The 13,248-nt window shown below is 41.6% G+C and overlaps 1 protein-coding gene across 4 annotated transcripts in view; it reads right to left on the bottom strand.

The window, feature by feature from the left end:
• ARHGAP10 (Rho GTPase activating protein 10) overlaps positions 1 to 13,248 on the bottom strand; it is a 520,437-nt gene that overhangs the window by 330,959 nt on the left and 176,230 nt on the right. For all 4 annotated transcript variants that reach the window (XR_004539086.1, XM_033940409.1, XM_033940432.1 and 1 more), the window contains one exon: positions 690 to 800. Coding sequence is in view for 3 of the 4 variants with exons in the window: in XM_033940409.1 (XP_033796300.1) it covers positions 690 to 800 (111 nt within the window). In the remaining variant the exon portion in view is untranslated. The remainder of the gene's footprint in view (positions 1 to 689; positions 801 to 13,248) is intronic.

The following is a 13,248-nucleotide window of genomic DNA, read 5'->3' as shown; positions in this document are numbered from 1 at the left end:
GTCCCAATAGTACTCTGGGAGTAATTCCTTAACTGGGCACCTGGTAGAAGCATATTCTAGAAAGAAACTTTTCTAAAATTCTAGTCTGAACAGCAAAAAGACATACCTATAAGTTAGGTGCAAACACGCCAGCCACAGAGCTGGCGTTCAATGTGCATTCCTAAATTCCAGTGTGGGCGCTGCCTAGATCTGGCCAGCGAGTATGCCTACCTGCGAGATGCGTGCACCTTCACAGAATAGCATTTAGGTGGAATTTTGGCATATAGGAGAGTGCGGCGCAGTGATTAGAGGTTGTGGGTTCAAACCCTGAGGTTGTGGATTCTTGGACGATCAGATCGGCAGGACATATACTTGGACGATTTTCAAAATGAAAAACTATTTGTACGTATTTTTCGAAAATGTGTCCTAAGCTGTTTTTTTTTTTTACTTTGGACGTCTTGCGACTTGGACAAAAACAGACTTAGATGTTCCTTTCAATTATGCCCCTCCACACCTGTATCTTCTACTGGATGCAATACCATCCCTACATAAAATCAGTGGGTTGGGGACAATAGAAAAGAAAGTAGTTGTGTATTGCAGTGCCTCTGTAAGAAATTAGTCTCTGAAGCTCTTTGCCACAGTGTTTGATGTCTTCCGTGGTACAATTGCTCTAAATATTCATCTTTTTCCCTTCGTTGAACTGAACTTACAGGTTCCACAAACTCAAACTTCTTCCGCTCCTGGATTTCCTGCAGCTTACAGACGTATTCCAGGGACAGCTCATAAAAATGCTGGCGAGTCTGCTCCACCTGGCCGTCTGCCTAAAGGAAAAAAAAAACAACAAAAACAAAAGCACACACACAAAAAAAAAGCTGTCTCATTTGAGGATTCACAAATAGCAGGCCCTGTTCCCACGTGTCCCTTGTTACTCCATTCACATGGCAAAGATAACAAGGTTTCCACCGAATCCCAATCTATCCACTCCAGACAGTATCAGTGGATTCCCAGTATACCATGCTGGCTAAGGCCCCCAACATAAGAACATAAGCAGTGCCTCCGCCGGGTCAGACCATAGGTCCATCCCGCCCAGCAGTCCGCTCCCGCGGCGGCCCGAACAGGTCACGGCCTGTCTGAGTCACCAGAAGGGGCCCCCTTGCCACCTTGGTTTCCCATTGAGTCCTATCTTCCCATCGAAGTCCTAACCCTCCGGTCTTGCACATGCACGACCTGGTTGGATTTCTATACTTATTACCTGGTTAGCTTTCTATACCTGTGTTACATCCCAGCACCTCTCTCAGTATCCCACGATCCCCCTATCCCTCAGGAATCCGTCCAATCCCTGTTTGAATCCTTCTACCGTACCTTTTCCAACAATCCAGCCAACCTCTGCTGCTGCTTTCAGATAATTATGTTATATTACATCGTATTTACAGTACATATTGCTTTCAATTACACGGTGCAAGAGAGGTTTTGGAGCATGAATTGTAATGGGTGTTCTACAGTGATTTGGGGGTCGCTGAATTCAAAACCGACCTTAATTTTTCAGTATAACCCTCTGATTTTTGGCAAAAGAACATTATAATGCAAAAATTAACATTTTTGTATATATTTTCTAACGCAAGGGGTAAAACAGTTTGCCACAAATTAGCTTTTTTCCCCCCCCACCCCCCCGATAATCTTGGTAGTGTTCATGATGAGCATGGGGAAAGGTTTCACCAGGACATTGATACAACGGAGAAACGAAATCAGGGCAGATGGAATTCATCATTCAATTAGAGATGCTCCTAATCTCGTTATTAAACGTACTTCAAAAGCAAAACGATTCTAGAAAATAATATTTATATGAACTCTTAAATCGGCGCAATGTGTTACATTATGACTTATGCTATAAATATTTGCAATTTGCTCAAAAACTATGGGGTCCTTTTACTAAGGGCTCCTTTTACGAAGATAGCCAATCTCTCCTGCCGTGATCTACCCTCCCACCCCCACCCCAAAACCGATACGGGCAGGAGGGAGCCCAACCCCTTCTGCCTAGGCGACCCCCCACCCTCCTAAGATATGGGCAGGAGGGAGTCCAACCCCCTCCTGCCCACAACACACCCCCCATGACCCCCTATGAACCCCCGATCGTCCCCCCCCGTGAACCAGTGACCCACCTCCTCACCCACGACACCCCCCTTACTTACAATTACTTGGCTGCCCCCCCATCCCGAATTGGCACGATCCACGGCAGGAGAGATTGGGAATCTCTCCTGCCGTAGGCTGTGGCAGTTCGGAGGTGGGGCGATCGCCATCGCAGCAGGAGAGATGATCCACCTCTCCTGCCACAATCGTTGCGGGAGGGAGTGGATTCTATAACTGGTATTGTTTTTACAGATGCTGGTTACAAAATCTAGCTTTCTTTCAACTCCTCCAGTCCCGACTCCTCCAGAACTGCCCAAAGGCTTAAACTAGCCTTCCCCTCTCCACGCGGCATCCACTATTCAGGCAAACTGGGAAAATCCCTTCTCTTCAAAATCACAGGTCTTTGGAACAACCTCACCACCCCGCTGCGGAACCTGAGCTCCCTTCAGTTATTCCGCAAAAAACTGAAAACCTGGCTTTTCAGCAAATTGTAGCTCTATCCTTCCCCCCTTTCTCTCCCCCCTTCTACACATAAGTTCATGTAATCCTTTTTCTTCTTCTCTACCCACTATTTTAAGTTCTTGTAAACCGTGTCGAGCTCCATTCTCATGGAGATGATGCGGTATATAAACTTAAGGTTTAGATTAGATTAGATTAGATTTTAGGTAAAGGAATGGCCCCCTCCTTCACCTAAAAGGTCTTGTTTTCGGTGTTTAGGACTTAGGCTGTTTTTCGACTGACAATGTGTTGTAAGTGTAGGCGTAGTGGTGGTCTGGGCGTTTAAACAGCTGAACGTAGAGGTAGGCCATTCTCATAAAAAAAACCTCATTTTGGACGTTTTTGTTTTTTTTTAAGAACGGACATTTTCCCTGCTTCTACTTTCAGCTTTTAGGGCCTTAGGCCAAAAAGGGACTTAGACTTTTTTTTTTATTATGCCCCTCCGTGTGCATAAGTGTGGGGTCCATCCATGCCCTGCCCACATGTACAACTCCCTTGCAGCTGCACGCTATGCAAATGGCAGGCTAAGCTTATAGAATAAATGGCACTTACATTTAGGTGCTAAGATTACACAATTTAGGGGATAGTGCCTCGTCTAAGTCATAAGGAGAGTTAGTGAGAGAAATGGGGGTTTCACCATTGTCTTCCCTGGTTCTCAGCCCCTTTCTCTAACTCCTCGCATACAGTTAATCTCTGTGGTGCTTGTTTTAGCACTACAATGTGGCAGCATGCAACTTTAGGAGGCTGAAATCCATTTTTAAATAGACTTACCAAAAATAACACTATGCACAAGATTCCAGTGTCTTACCCTCCCAGCCAAATTCCTACCCTGCTCTCTTAGGCTTCCGCGGCTGGCATCATGATTGTAGCGGGTTTCCTACCCTGCCCATTATAGATTAACGTGGTTTGGCCTGCAGCTGCCCAGGCAGGAAGGACGGCAAGTTAGGAAACACTAGGGGCTCCCTTTTTCGAAGCAGCGTTAGCGGTTTAGAAACATAGAAAGGTGACGGCAGAAAAGGGCTACAGCCCATCAAGTCTGCCCACTCTACTGACCCACCCCATTAAGTCTGAGTGCTGCTCGACCCACGTAGGGATCCCACGTGGATGTCCCATTTATTCTTAAAGTCGAGCACGCTTGTGGCCTTGATTCCCTGCGTCGGAAGTTTGTTCCAGTGATCTACCACTCTTTAACGCGTGGAATAGCGTGCACTAATTTGCCGGCCACGCTAGCAGGCGGTAGTTTTTCCGGCTAGCGCGGGGGGTTAGCGTGAGCTAAAAAGGTGCGTGCGATAAAGCCGTTAACACGGCTTCATAAAAAGGAGCCCTAGAACTTCCTTGCAAATGTGGAGCTCTATTGGACCGGATTGATGATTGGACTTAGCTCCAGATTTTCAGACAGACTTCTTGGGTCACCAGGCCGCTCAGTGGTATAAATTATTAACTGGACTTATTAAGAAAAAACCAAATACAGGTCTGAGAGACATTTGGAGCATTGAGATTAAGCATCAAATTAATGCGTCTCAATGGCCACGAATTTGGTCTTGGAGGATGAGATGTACAGTGTCGGCATCCATGAGACAAACTTGGTTTTTTCTGTTACATAGAGCGTTATGGACCCCTGTTCGGTTACAAAAATTGGATAGCTCTAAGTCTAATGAATGTTGGCACTGTCATCTAGAAGCAGGGACTTTAGATCATTTATTATTCTATTGTCCATTCATTATGAATTTTTGGAAATCAATTTGGGACCAAATTAACTGTTTATTAGATAACCCTGTTTGGTATGGCAATGAGAGCAAAAAGTCAGATATCTACAAATAATAATAACTGGGGTTGCCATTCAACAAATTACATATAATTGGAAAAATTGGAATAGATTAAATTATAATTTTTGGTGGAACTCCTTATGTCATATTTATAAAATGGAGAGACTTATTGCAATACAACAGGGTTGTTTCAGGAAATTTCAAGATATTTGGGAGCCATTAACAAAGTATTGTAATGATTAGAAAAATCTTGTTTCCCTTAAATTTACAAGTTCAATTATGGGGTGGGAGGGAGGGTATTTTTATTGTTATATGTTGTATAAGTATTGATTATATGATAGATAAGGGTGGGGAGGAGGAGATAAGAGAATATTATATGTATCATTGTTGATTATTAAGTGATATATTTATCGTTATTTGTATGAATATGTTATCACACTTATTATAAGTTTAAAAATGAATAAAGATTTAAAAAAAAAAATTTTTGCTCAATCTCTTAAACTTATTTGTATATTTTTAATTTATTCTTTTTATTTCTTTTATCTTTTACTTTTTTTTATAATTATTATTTGAATTGTACCTTTCCCTCACAATTCTTGGCATTTTCTTATATCTTTTCTATTTTAATAATTGTTTACTCAGGTACTTTAGCTCGATTGTGAGCCTTCGGGACAGGTAGGGAAGTTCTAAGTACCTGTATTTTATTGTAAACCGCTTAGATCGGTTAATATACTTAAGCGATATACCAAATGTTAATAATAAAACATAAACTGCTAGCAATCGTTGGTAGGTGTTTATTAACGCAAATAGAATAGATGTTCTCATCTGAGGAGGATAGCACTACACAACACAGATGAATACACTCAAATGAATTTGCATGACACCTATTTGCATGCAAGGGAGGCAGTGCATCTGGATATTATAGATCTAATGCATATTCTTTGGGGGAATCAGCAATTTCTCTATCCAAGCTGACGTAATCGAAACCGCGAATACGGAGGGAGAAGTGTATTCATTTGAGAAATCTTGAAAACTTGACTGGATTGCAGCCCTCAAGGACCGGGGTTGCCCAGCCCTTCTCTAAAACATAGCTTTTGTATAAATATAGCCACTTATGATAAGCTCACCTTACTCTCCTTGGCTTTTTGGGCTCCGAGCATGTATACTTTTCTAAACCATCAGGTTTCTGCAGTGGCTGGAAAGCTTAAACTTATAATTCACACACCAGGCTCTGAAATATCTACAGCAAGCAAAATTACCAAAATGCATCGTCTGACTAACATCGTCACAAGTTTTTGCTCCCCTGTAAGCATTAACTTATCTAGTAGACTGGAAACATTCTGTGTGGGCACCTTAAGGCAACATTAGCGACAAAATAAAAATTTACTAGCGTGGCTGCTTAGCAGAACTAAGAAAATTGTTGGCTGTTCTCTTAGGCTTCCGGGGCTGGCGTCATGATTGTAGCAGGTTTCCAAGTCTTGCCGCGTCCGATGGCCGAAATGTCAGTTTTTCTACACCAGTGGTTCCCAAACCTGTCCTGGGGGATCCCCAGCCAGTCAGGTTTTCAAGATATCCCTAATGAATATGCATGAGAGAGATTTGCATATAATGGAAGTGACAGGTATGCAAATCTCTCTCATGTATATTCATTAGGGATATCTTGAAAACCTGACTGGCTGGGGGTCCCCCAGGACAGGTTTGGGAATCACTGTTCTACACAGACACGGCAAGACCCAGAAACCTGCTACAATCAAAATTGTTGATTGATCATTTCTAGTTCAACTGATTAGCTTTTTTGACTGGGTTACTAGACAACTGGACGCCGGAGAGTCACTGGACGTGGTATATTTGGACTTCATCGAAGATTACTGAACAAGCTGAAATCGATAGGATTAGGAGACACTCTAACTACATGGGTTGGGGATTGGCTGAGTGGTAGACTTCAGAAGGTGGTGGTGAACGGTTTCCCATCTGAAGCATCTGACGTGATCAGTGGAGTTCCGCAAGGCTCGGTCCTGGGCCCGATTCTGTTTAACTTATTCATAAGAGATATGACGCAAGGACTTAGAGGAAGGGTATCACTGTTCGCCGACGACGCCAAACTTTGCAACATAGTAGGCAAAAGCTTATTACCTGATAATATGACACACGACCTACTGTTGCTGGAACAATGGTCAACTACTTGGCAGCTAGGCTTCAATGCTAAAAAATGCAAGATAATGCACTTGGGTAAGAGAAACCCGCGTAGAACTTATGTACTAAATGGTGAGACCTTGGTTAGGACCACGGCGGAACACGACCTAGGGGTGATCATTAGGGAGGACATGAAGGTTGCCAATCAAGTGGAGAAGGCTTCCTCCAGGGCAAGACAAATGATGGGGTGTATCCGCAGAGGTTTCGTCAGCAGGAGACCTGAAGTTATGATGCCGTTGTACAGAACCATGGTGAGGCCTCACTTGGAGTACTGTGTTCAGTTTTGGAGACCACACTACCAAAAGGACGTTCTGAGGATCGAGTCGGTTCAGCGAACGGCCACCAAGATGGTCTTGGGGCTCAAGGATCTCACGTATGAAGAAAGATTTAAAAAATTGCGGCTGTACTCACTTGAGGAAAGAAGAGAACGGGGAGATATGATTGAAACATATAAGTACATCACGGGACGCATCGAGTCAGAAGATGATATCTTCTGGCTCATGGGACCCTCGACCACCAGAGGGCATCCGCTGAAAATCAGGGGAGGGAAGTTTCATGGCGACTCCAGGAAGTACTTCTTCACCGAAAGAGTAGTGGATCATTGGAACAGACTCCCACTCCAGGTGATAAAGGCCAGCAGCGTGACGGATTTTAAGAGAAAATGGGATACTCACGTGGGATCTTTAAGGGAGTAAATTCAGGGGAGGGGATACGTGGAATGGGCAGACTTGGTGGGCTATAGCCCTTTTCTGCTGCTTTTTTCTATGTTTCTAACTGTAAAAAATCTTGGAAGGAATCTCTGGTCCTGTGCCCTCCTTACAATAAAAGGAAATCTCCTAGCCCAGTGGTAGGCAATTCCAGTCCTCGAGAGCCGGAGCCAGGTCAGGTTTTCAGAATATCTATAATAAATATGCACGAGATAGATTTGCATCTCAAGGAGGCGGTGCATGCAAATCCATCTCATACATATTCATTGTGGATATCCTGAAAACCTGACCTGGCTCCGGCTCTTGAGGACCGGAATTGCCTACCCCCGTCCTAGCCTTAAACCCAGTCAGCCTTTTTCCTCCCAGTGTCTAATGAGGGAATATCTGGCCCCAAAATCACTCCTTTAACATCCTTCTATGACCCAGCCTCACACTGGCCACATGACTGAAATGAACTGCTGAGAGCTACTTAAATAGCCGCCATATTGAATTTATTTGAGAGGCAGTTGAGATGTAGGGGAGGGGGGATTTTGTTTTCCACTATGCTTCATCGTTTTCCTTAATCATATAAAGAGTGTTTATTTAAGGGAGAAATCTATATATAGCACTGAAAGCTAGGTGGCAAAAAGATCTGCACTGATCTCCTAGTCTAGAAAGAGCAACCAACCTTTATAGGATACCGCCATAGCAAGCAGGTCTCACCTAATTTTGGGCACCATAGCAACACAGTAAATGACAGCAGAACGGTCCCATCCAGACTGCCCAATAGTCACACCCATTATACATTCATGGTTAAATTGTCTTTCCTTTAATATTTCTGGCCAATAGACCATAGAAGTCCGCCCGGTGCTGTCTTTAGGTTCCCACTGCTGGAGTTGCCATTGAAGCCCACTCCAGCCTATTCTAACCATCCTGTTACTAGAGCTTCTATCAAAGCCCTCACCAACTCATCCTAAACCAAATCACCATATATGGGACACAGACCGTGCAGGATTGCCCAGCATCGGCCTTAGTTTGCTTTATACCATTCATTTTCTAGTTAAGAGATCCTGTGTGTTCATCTCATGCTTTTTTTGAAAATAATTTCCTAACATTGCTCCTGCAACCGCGATTTATGCCCTCTAGTTTTACCATTTTCTTTCCTCTGGAAAAGATTTGTTTCTATATTAATCCCTTTCAAGTATCTCCCCTGTCCTACATTCAGGTCTTCCAATCTCTTCTACAGTTCCCTCGGATTTCTACTCCCCAAGCGCATCACTCTGCATTTCATTGTAATACGGTGAAAAAACATCAATTTATTTAAAAAATTTCTTACTTGCTTATATCCTACAATTCTGAGTGAGTTACAGCAAAACACTCATAATTTAAAACATGTAATCAACAATCGAACATTGGACAAACAAAAAGACTTTAAAATATCAAATTTAGTAATTTAAGCATCAATAAAACGATTCATCCCACTTACATGAGAAACATCTCTCAAATAGCACTGTTTTAATAAATTTCCTATAATTCAGCAAAGAAAGGGCACGCTTTACTTCAAATGGCAATGCGTTCCCATAATAGAATGCCTTGCACCGCAATCATCGAATGATGAAATCAAGACAATTTCACCTGTTTCAAAGACGGTACTTCCAGACAAAGCTTCTCATCAGAGTGCAATTCCCATTTTGGCTGGTATAAATTGAAGAGTTTAGCGCTACTGGCTTCTTTGTATGCCACACCTTGTAAATCAAACAGAGAACCTTAAACTCAACTGGAGCAGAGATAGGCAACCAATGAAACCTCATTAAAATTGGTGTGATATGATCAAATTTTGAATCCCCACTATCTCGCGCAGCGGCATTTTGCACCAACTGTACTTCAGTAAACCTTCAAGCACAGAGCAATAGTCAAGTGTTGGAACTAATATTGCACTTATAACTTGTTTGAAAGTCTTCAGTGGATAAAAAAATATCTCAACTTTCGAAGAAGCCGAAGTTTTAAAAAGGACAACACTGTTTTGATCTGTGGTTTAAAAGACAAAGTGGAATCCAGGATAACACCTAGATATTTACATTGGGTAGGACACCAGGATCACAGTGTTATCAAATCTTCAGGCCATATTGAGGAGTTTCCGTTCCACTTCACTACTCAAACCGCAACCGCCAAAAGATGCCGCAGTATCAGATCATTAAATGAACGCCGTCGTTACGACTAATTGCATGATGACGTATAAGATGTCAAACCAATGGCCAATGCTATGATTTGTTTTTATGACTTGTAGAGACCCATGGTTTGAAAAGTGTTTGGAAAAGCCATTGGGTTCCCTGAAGCAGTAGACAAAACATTGCCCATTATTATTATTATTTTATTTCTTATATACCGCCAAAGCCATAGTAGTTCGAGGCGGTTTACAACAAAGAAGAGCTGTTCAGCGAATAGTTACAATCAGTGAATACAGATACAACAAAGAATCTGCGAATACGGTTTACAACAGAGAAGGGCTGGGCAATCAGCGAATAGTTACAATCAGCGATTACAGATACAATAAATATGCATGTGCGGGGAACAGGTAGAATATGAGGGGACAAATGTAAGGTGGGCAGGGCGAAGAGGGTAAGGCAAAGAGAACTTGGGGAGCAGGGGTAGGGAGAGAAGGCTTAGGTTATAATTCGGTTGAATAGGCTAGCTTTTAATAATTTCCTGAAGTTTAGGTAGGAGGAGGAGTGCGAGATAATTCTGCTCAGCCAGTCATTTAGATGTCAGGACCCTGGAATTCCTTGAAGATAAATTATGTTCTTTATACATTTTTTGAATGTGGAGCATTTTTTAATTTTCAGACAAGAATTCATATATGCGATGATTGGGTGGCAAGACGTATTTTGGGGGGAGGTTCCTTCAATGTGGTCTCTGAGCATATATTCCAAGTATATAGTACATTGCTGTTATATATAAGTCAATGCTAACAGAAGAAGGTATATGCATGGGACTATATTGATTTATATATATATAACAATTTAAATAGAAAGTAGTCCTTCAATATACCACCAGGCCTTGGAAATCTGTCAACAGCTATGACATTGCATCCTATAGAAAACAAACTTAAATACATGTTTTATGGTGTTACTTTTTATAATTTAACTTTCAAATGTTAGTTTTTAGGCATTTTAAAGCTTCATATTTTGGCAGCTTTATTTTTAATGCTAAAACAAAAGAATTAAAGGGAAAAAGAAAACATGAACAAGCCGAGGCATTTCCTGCCAGATAACCCCTGCCCCCAAAAGGTCTCCAAAACTTCTTTGTCTTTCTTTCTCATACATTTTTTTACAGACTTGAAACGAAGAGCTTCAAAATAAATTTTGCAATGGATCTCTTGAGAGAACATGACGAGGCCAAGCATGTTGGTTATTTTTAAGTGTCCAGCTGAAAAAGCCTCAGCTATTTTTCCATCCTGCATAGATGTAGTTTTCACACAGAAAAAGCCAGGTCGGTGAACTGCAGAACGAGGAAGCAAAAGTGGTGATGCAAGTCTCAGCAGGCGTAGATAAAATTCACTGCAAAATGAAACCACAGAATTTCCATAAAGATTACGGAATCCTCAGTGTGCTTCCTTAGAATTCTTACACATCATCATCATCCCTCAGCCAAAGAGGTTTCCTTCTTCCCACATCTGAGCTCCCAGTTGAATAACCTTAGATGATCCTATAAAACACACTCACAGAGGAGAATACTTCAAAACACCCAAGTTCATTTATCAGTCCTTTGGTTATCTACTGAAAGAACAAATGCCTCCGATTTTTAATTACGACAATCTCAAAATGAGATGAAAAAAATGGGACAAGTTCTCTCCTCCCCAACAAAAGTCAGGAACTACTCACATTTGCCAAGTGCTCAGTATGTACCGGGTAGAAACCGTTGCCTCCTAAAAGAGCTGGACTTCTCAGGAACTGGCTTAAGTCACTTTTCATAAGAATAAACTTCCCTTCCAGAAAGTTCTCTCTGTGTAGTTTGCAATACCACTTTTTTCTCCGTTTCTCTTTACAGAAACTGAAATATTCTTTCCACTGTCTTTACAACTCTATCTAAAGTGTAATTTTATCTGTGCTTACCTATTTCTCTCTGGGGCCAATGCATTAAACCACTCAAGAGCCCCATGTCGATGGCTCAATGTGTGGCTTCTACCACAAGATTTTTTATTTTTTTTTACTTTATAGTTACTGAATTTTAATATTTGCATCATAAAAACATTATTACTGCAACCTACATTATCCAAAAGAAATATTAGAAAAATTTGACCCTCTCTGAGAAAGGTGACTACTCTCAGATTCAAAATGTTGAGAAAGGCCAATTTCTCATGCCATGGACCCATAAGCTGTCTGAAAAAGTTACGTGTTTGAAATCCATAACTTATTTCTTAAACCTATCCTAGGGGATCTCCAGTTAGTCGGGTTTTCAAGATATTCCTAATTAATGTGCATGAGAGAAATTTGCCTATAAAGCAGGAAGTAGGCATGCAAATTTCTCTCATGCATATTCATTAGGGACTTGAAATTCTGACTGGCTGGGGGTCCCCTAGGACAGGTTTAAGAACCATTGGTTTAGACTGTTGTATTACAAATTGCGCTAACAGAAATTCATAAAGCCTCATGTTTGGTTTCTGATGAATTTAGTCACCTTTTCCCAGAGATGGTTTTACAAAATCAGGAGCTAAAAGCAAAGGAAAAGAAAAGAAAACAAGGAAAATTAAGAAAGAAAAACCAAATGAGAATCTCAATCCAATTCATACAGTCAGGGATTAAACTCTAACTCTTAATTCGTCTTTAACACATATAAACCATTTCAGGTTCAAGAACAAATAATTTTCACATTCAAACTGTACAAAGCATTGACAAGGAAATCTTAGCAACGCCATCTCTGGACAAATCCAGAAATACACAAAACTTTCTTCTTCTTAAGTGCCACTGACTCAAGCTCAAGTCCTAGCGACTTGATGAATTACAGATCTAAAAAGAAATTGGTTTTGTGCTGTTTGGCAAGGTCCTCCAGCATCATCCCCATGGCTGTTTTCAACGTGTCCAGACATCTGATTGCAGATCGCCCTCTTTGTCTGGTTCCTTTGATATTACCAAACATGATGTCCTTCTCCAATGATCTTTCTCTTCTGACAGTATGACCAAAATAAGATAGTTGTAACTTCATCATTTGGGCTTTAGTGACATAGCCGGTTTGATCTCTTCCAGAATTGATTTGTTAGTTCTTCTGGCAGTCCACGGCATGCATAAAATGCTTCTCAAACACCAAAGCTCAAATGAGTCAATCTTCTTTCTGTCTTGTTTCTGTAGTGTTCAGATTTCACATCCATAATTGACCACTGAAAAAATGAGTGCATGGTCAAGTCTGATCTTCGTTTGGAGTGTTATAAGAAATGCCTTCACCAGATCAGACCTTAGGTCCATCTAGACCGGCGACCCGCACACGCGGAGGCTACGTAGGTGTTCCTTGATGAAGACCTTGTTTACTTGTATCCCTCAATGTGATTTGCAAGAAGGTGTGCATCCAACTTGCCCTTGAATCCCCGAATGGTGGTCTCCGTCACAACCTCCTCTGGGAGAGCATTCCAAGCGTTCACCACTCGCTGTGTGAAACAGAACTTCCTGACATTTGTCCTGGGCCTGATGCCCCTCAGTTTCAGTCCATGACCTCTTGTCCAAGTCACATTTGACAATGTGAATACCGATGTTTCTTGCTCTATTTTGTCGAATCCTTTTAGTATTTTAAAAGTCTCTATCATATCCCCTTGCAGTCTTCTCTTTTCGAGGGTGAACAAACCCAGTTTTCCTTGCCTTTGAATACTTTGTCAAGAACCTTCATTGAAGAGTGACCAAGTGCTATTCTGCAGAGTATTTCTTCCCTATTAGTTGCGTCTTTGTTTACGAATGAGCCCAGGAGATTGAAATCCTTTACAACTTCTATTCTATCACCTTCAAGCTCAACAT

The sequence above is a fragment of the Geotrypetes seraphini genome, chromosome 1 (genome assembly GCF_902459505.1).
Source record: "Geotrypetes seraphini chromosome 1, aGeoSer1.1, whole genome shotgun sequence".
NCBI classification, from domain to species: Eukaryota; Metazoa; Chordata; class Amphibia; order Gymnophiona; family Dermophiidae; genus Geotrypetes; species Geotrypetes seraphini.
The sequence above is the reverse complement of the archived record's forward strand: the minus strand, read 5'-3'. Positions and strand labels throughout refer to the sequence as shown.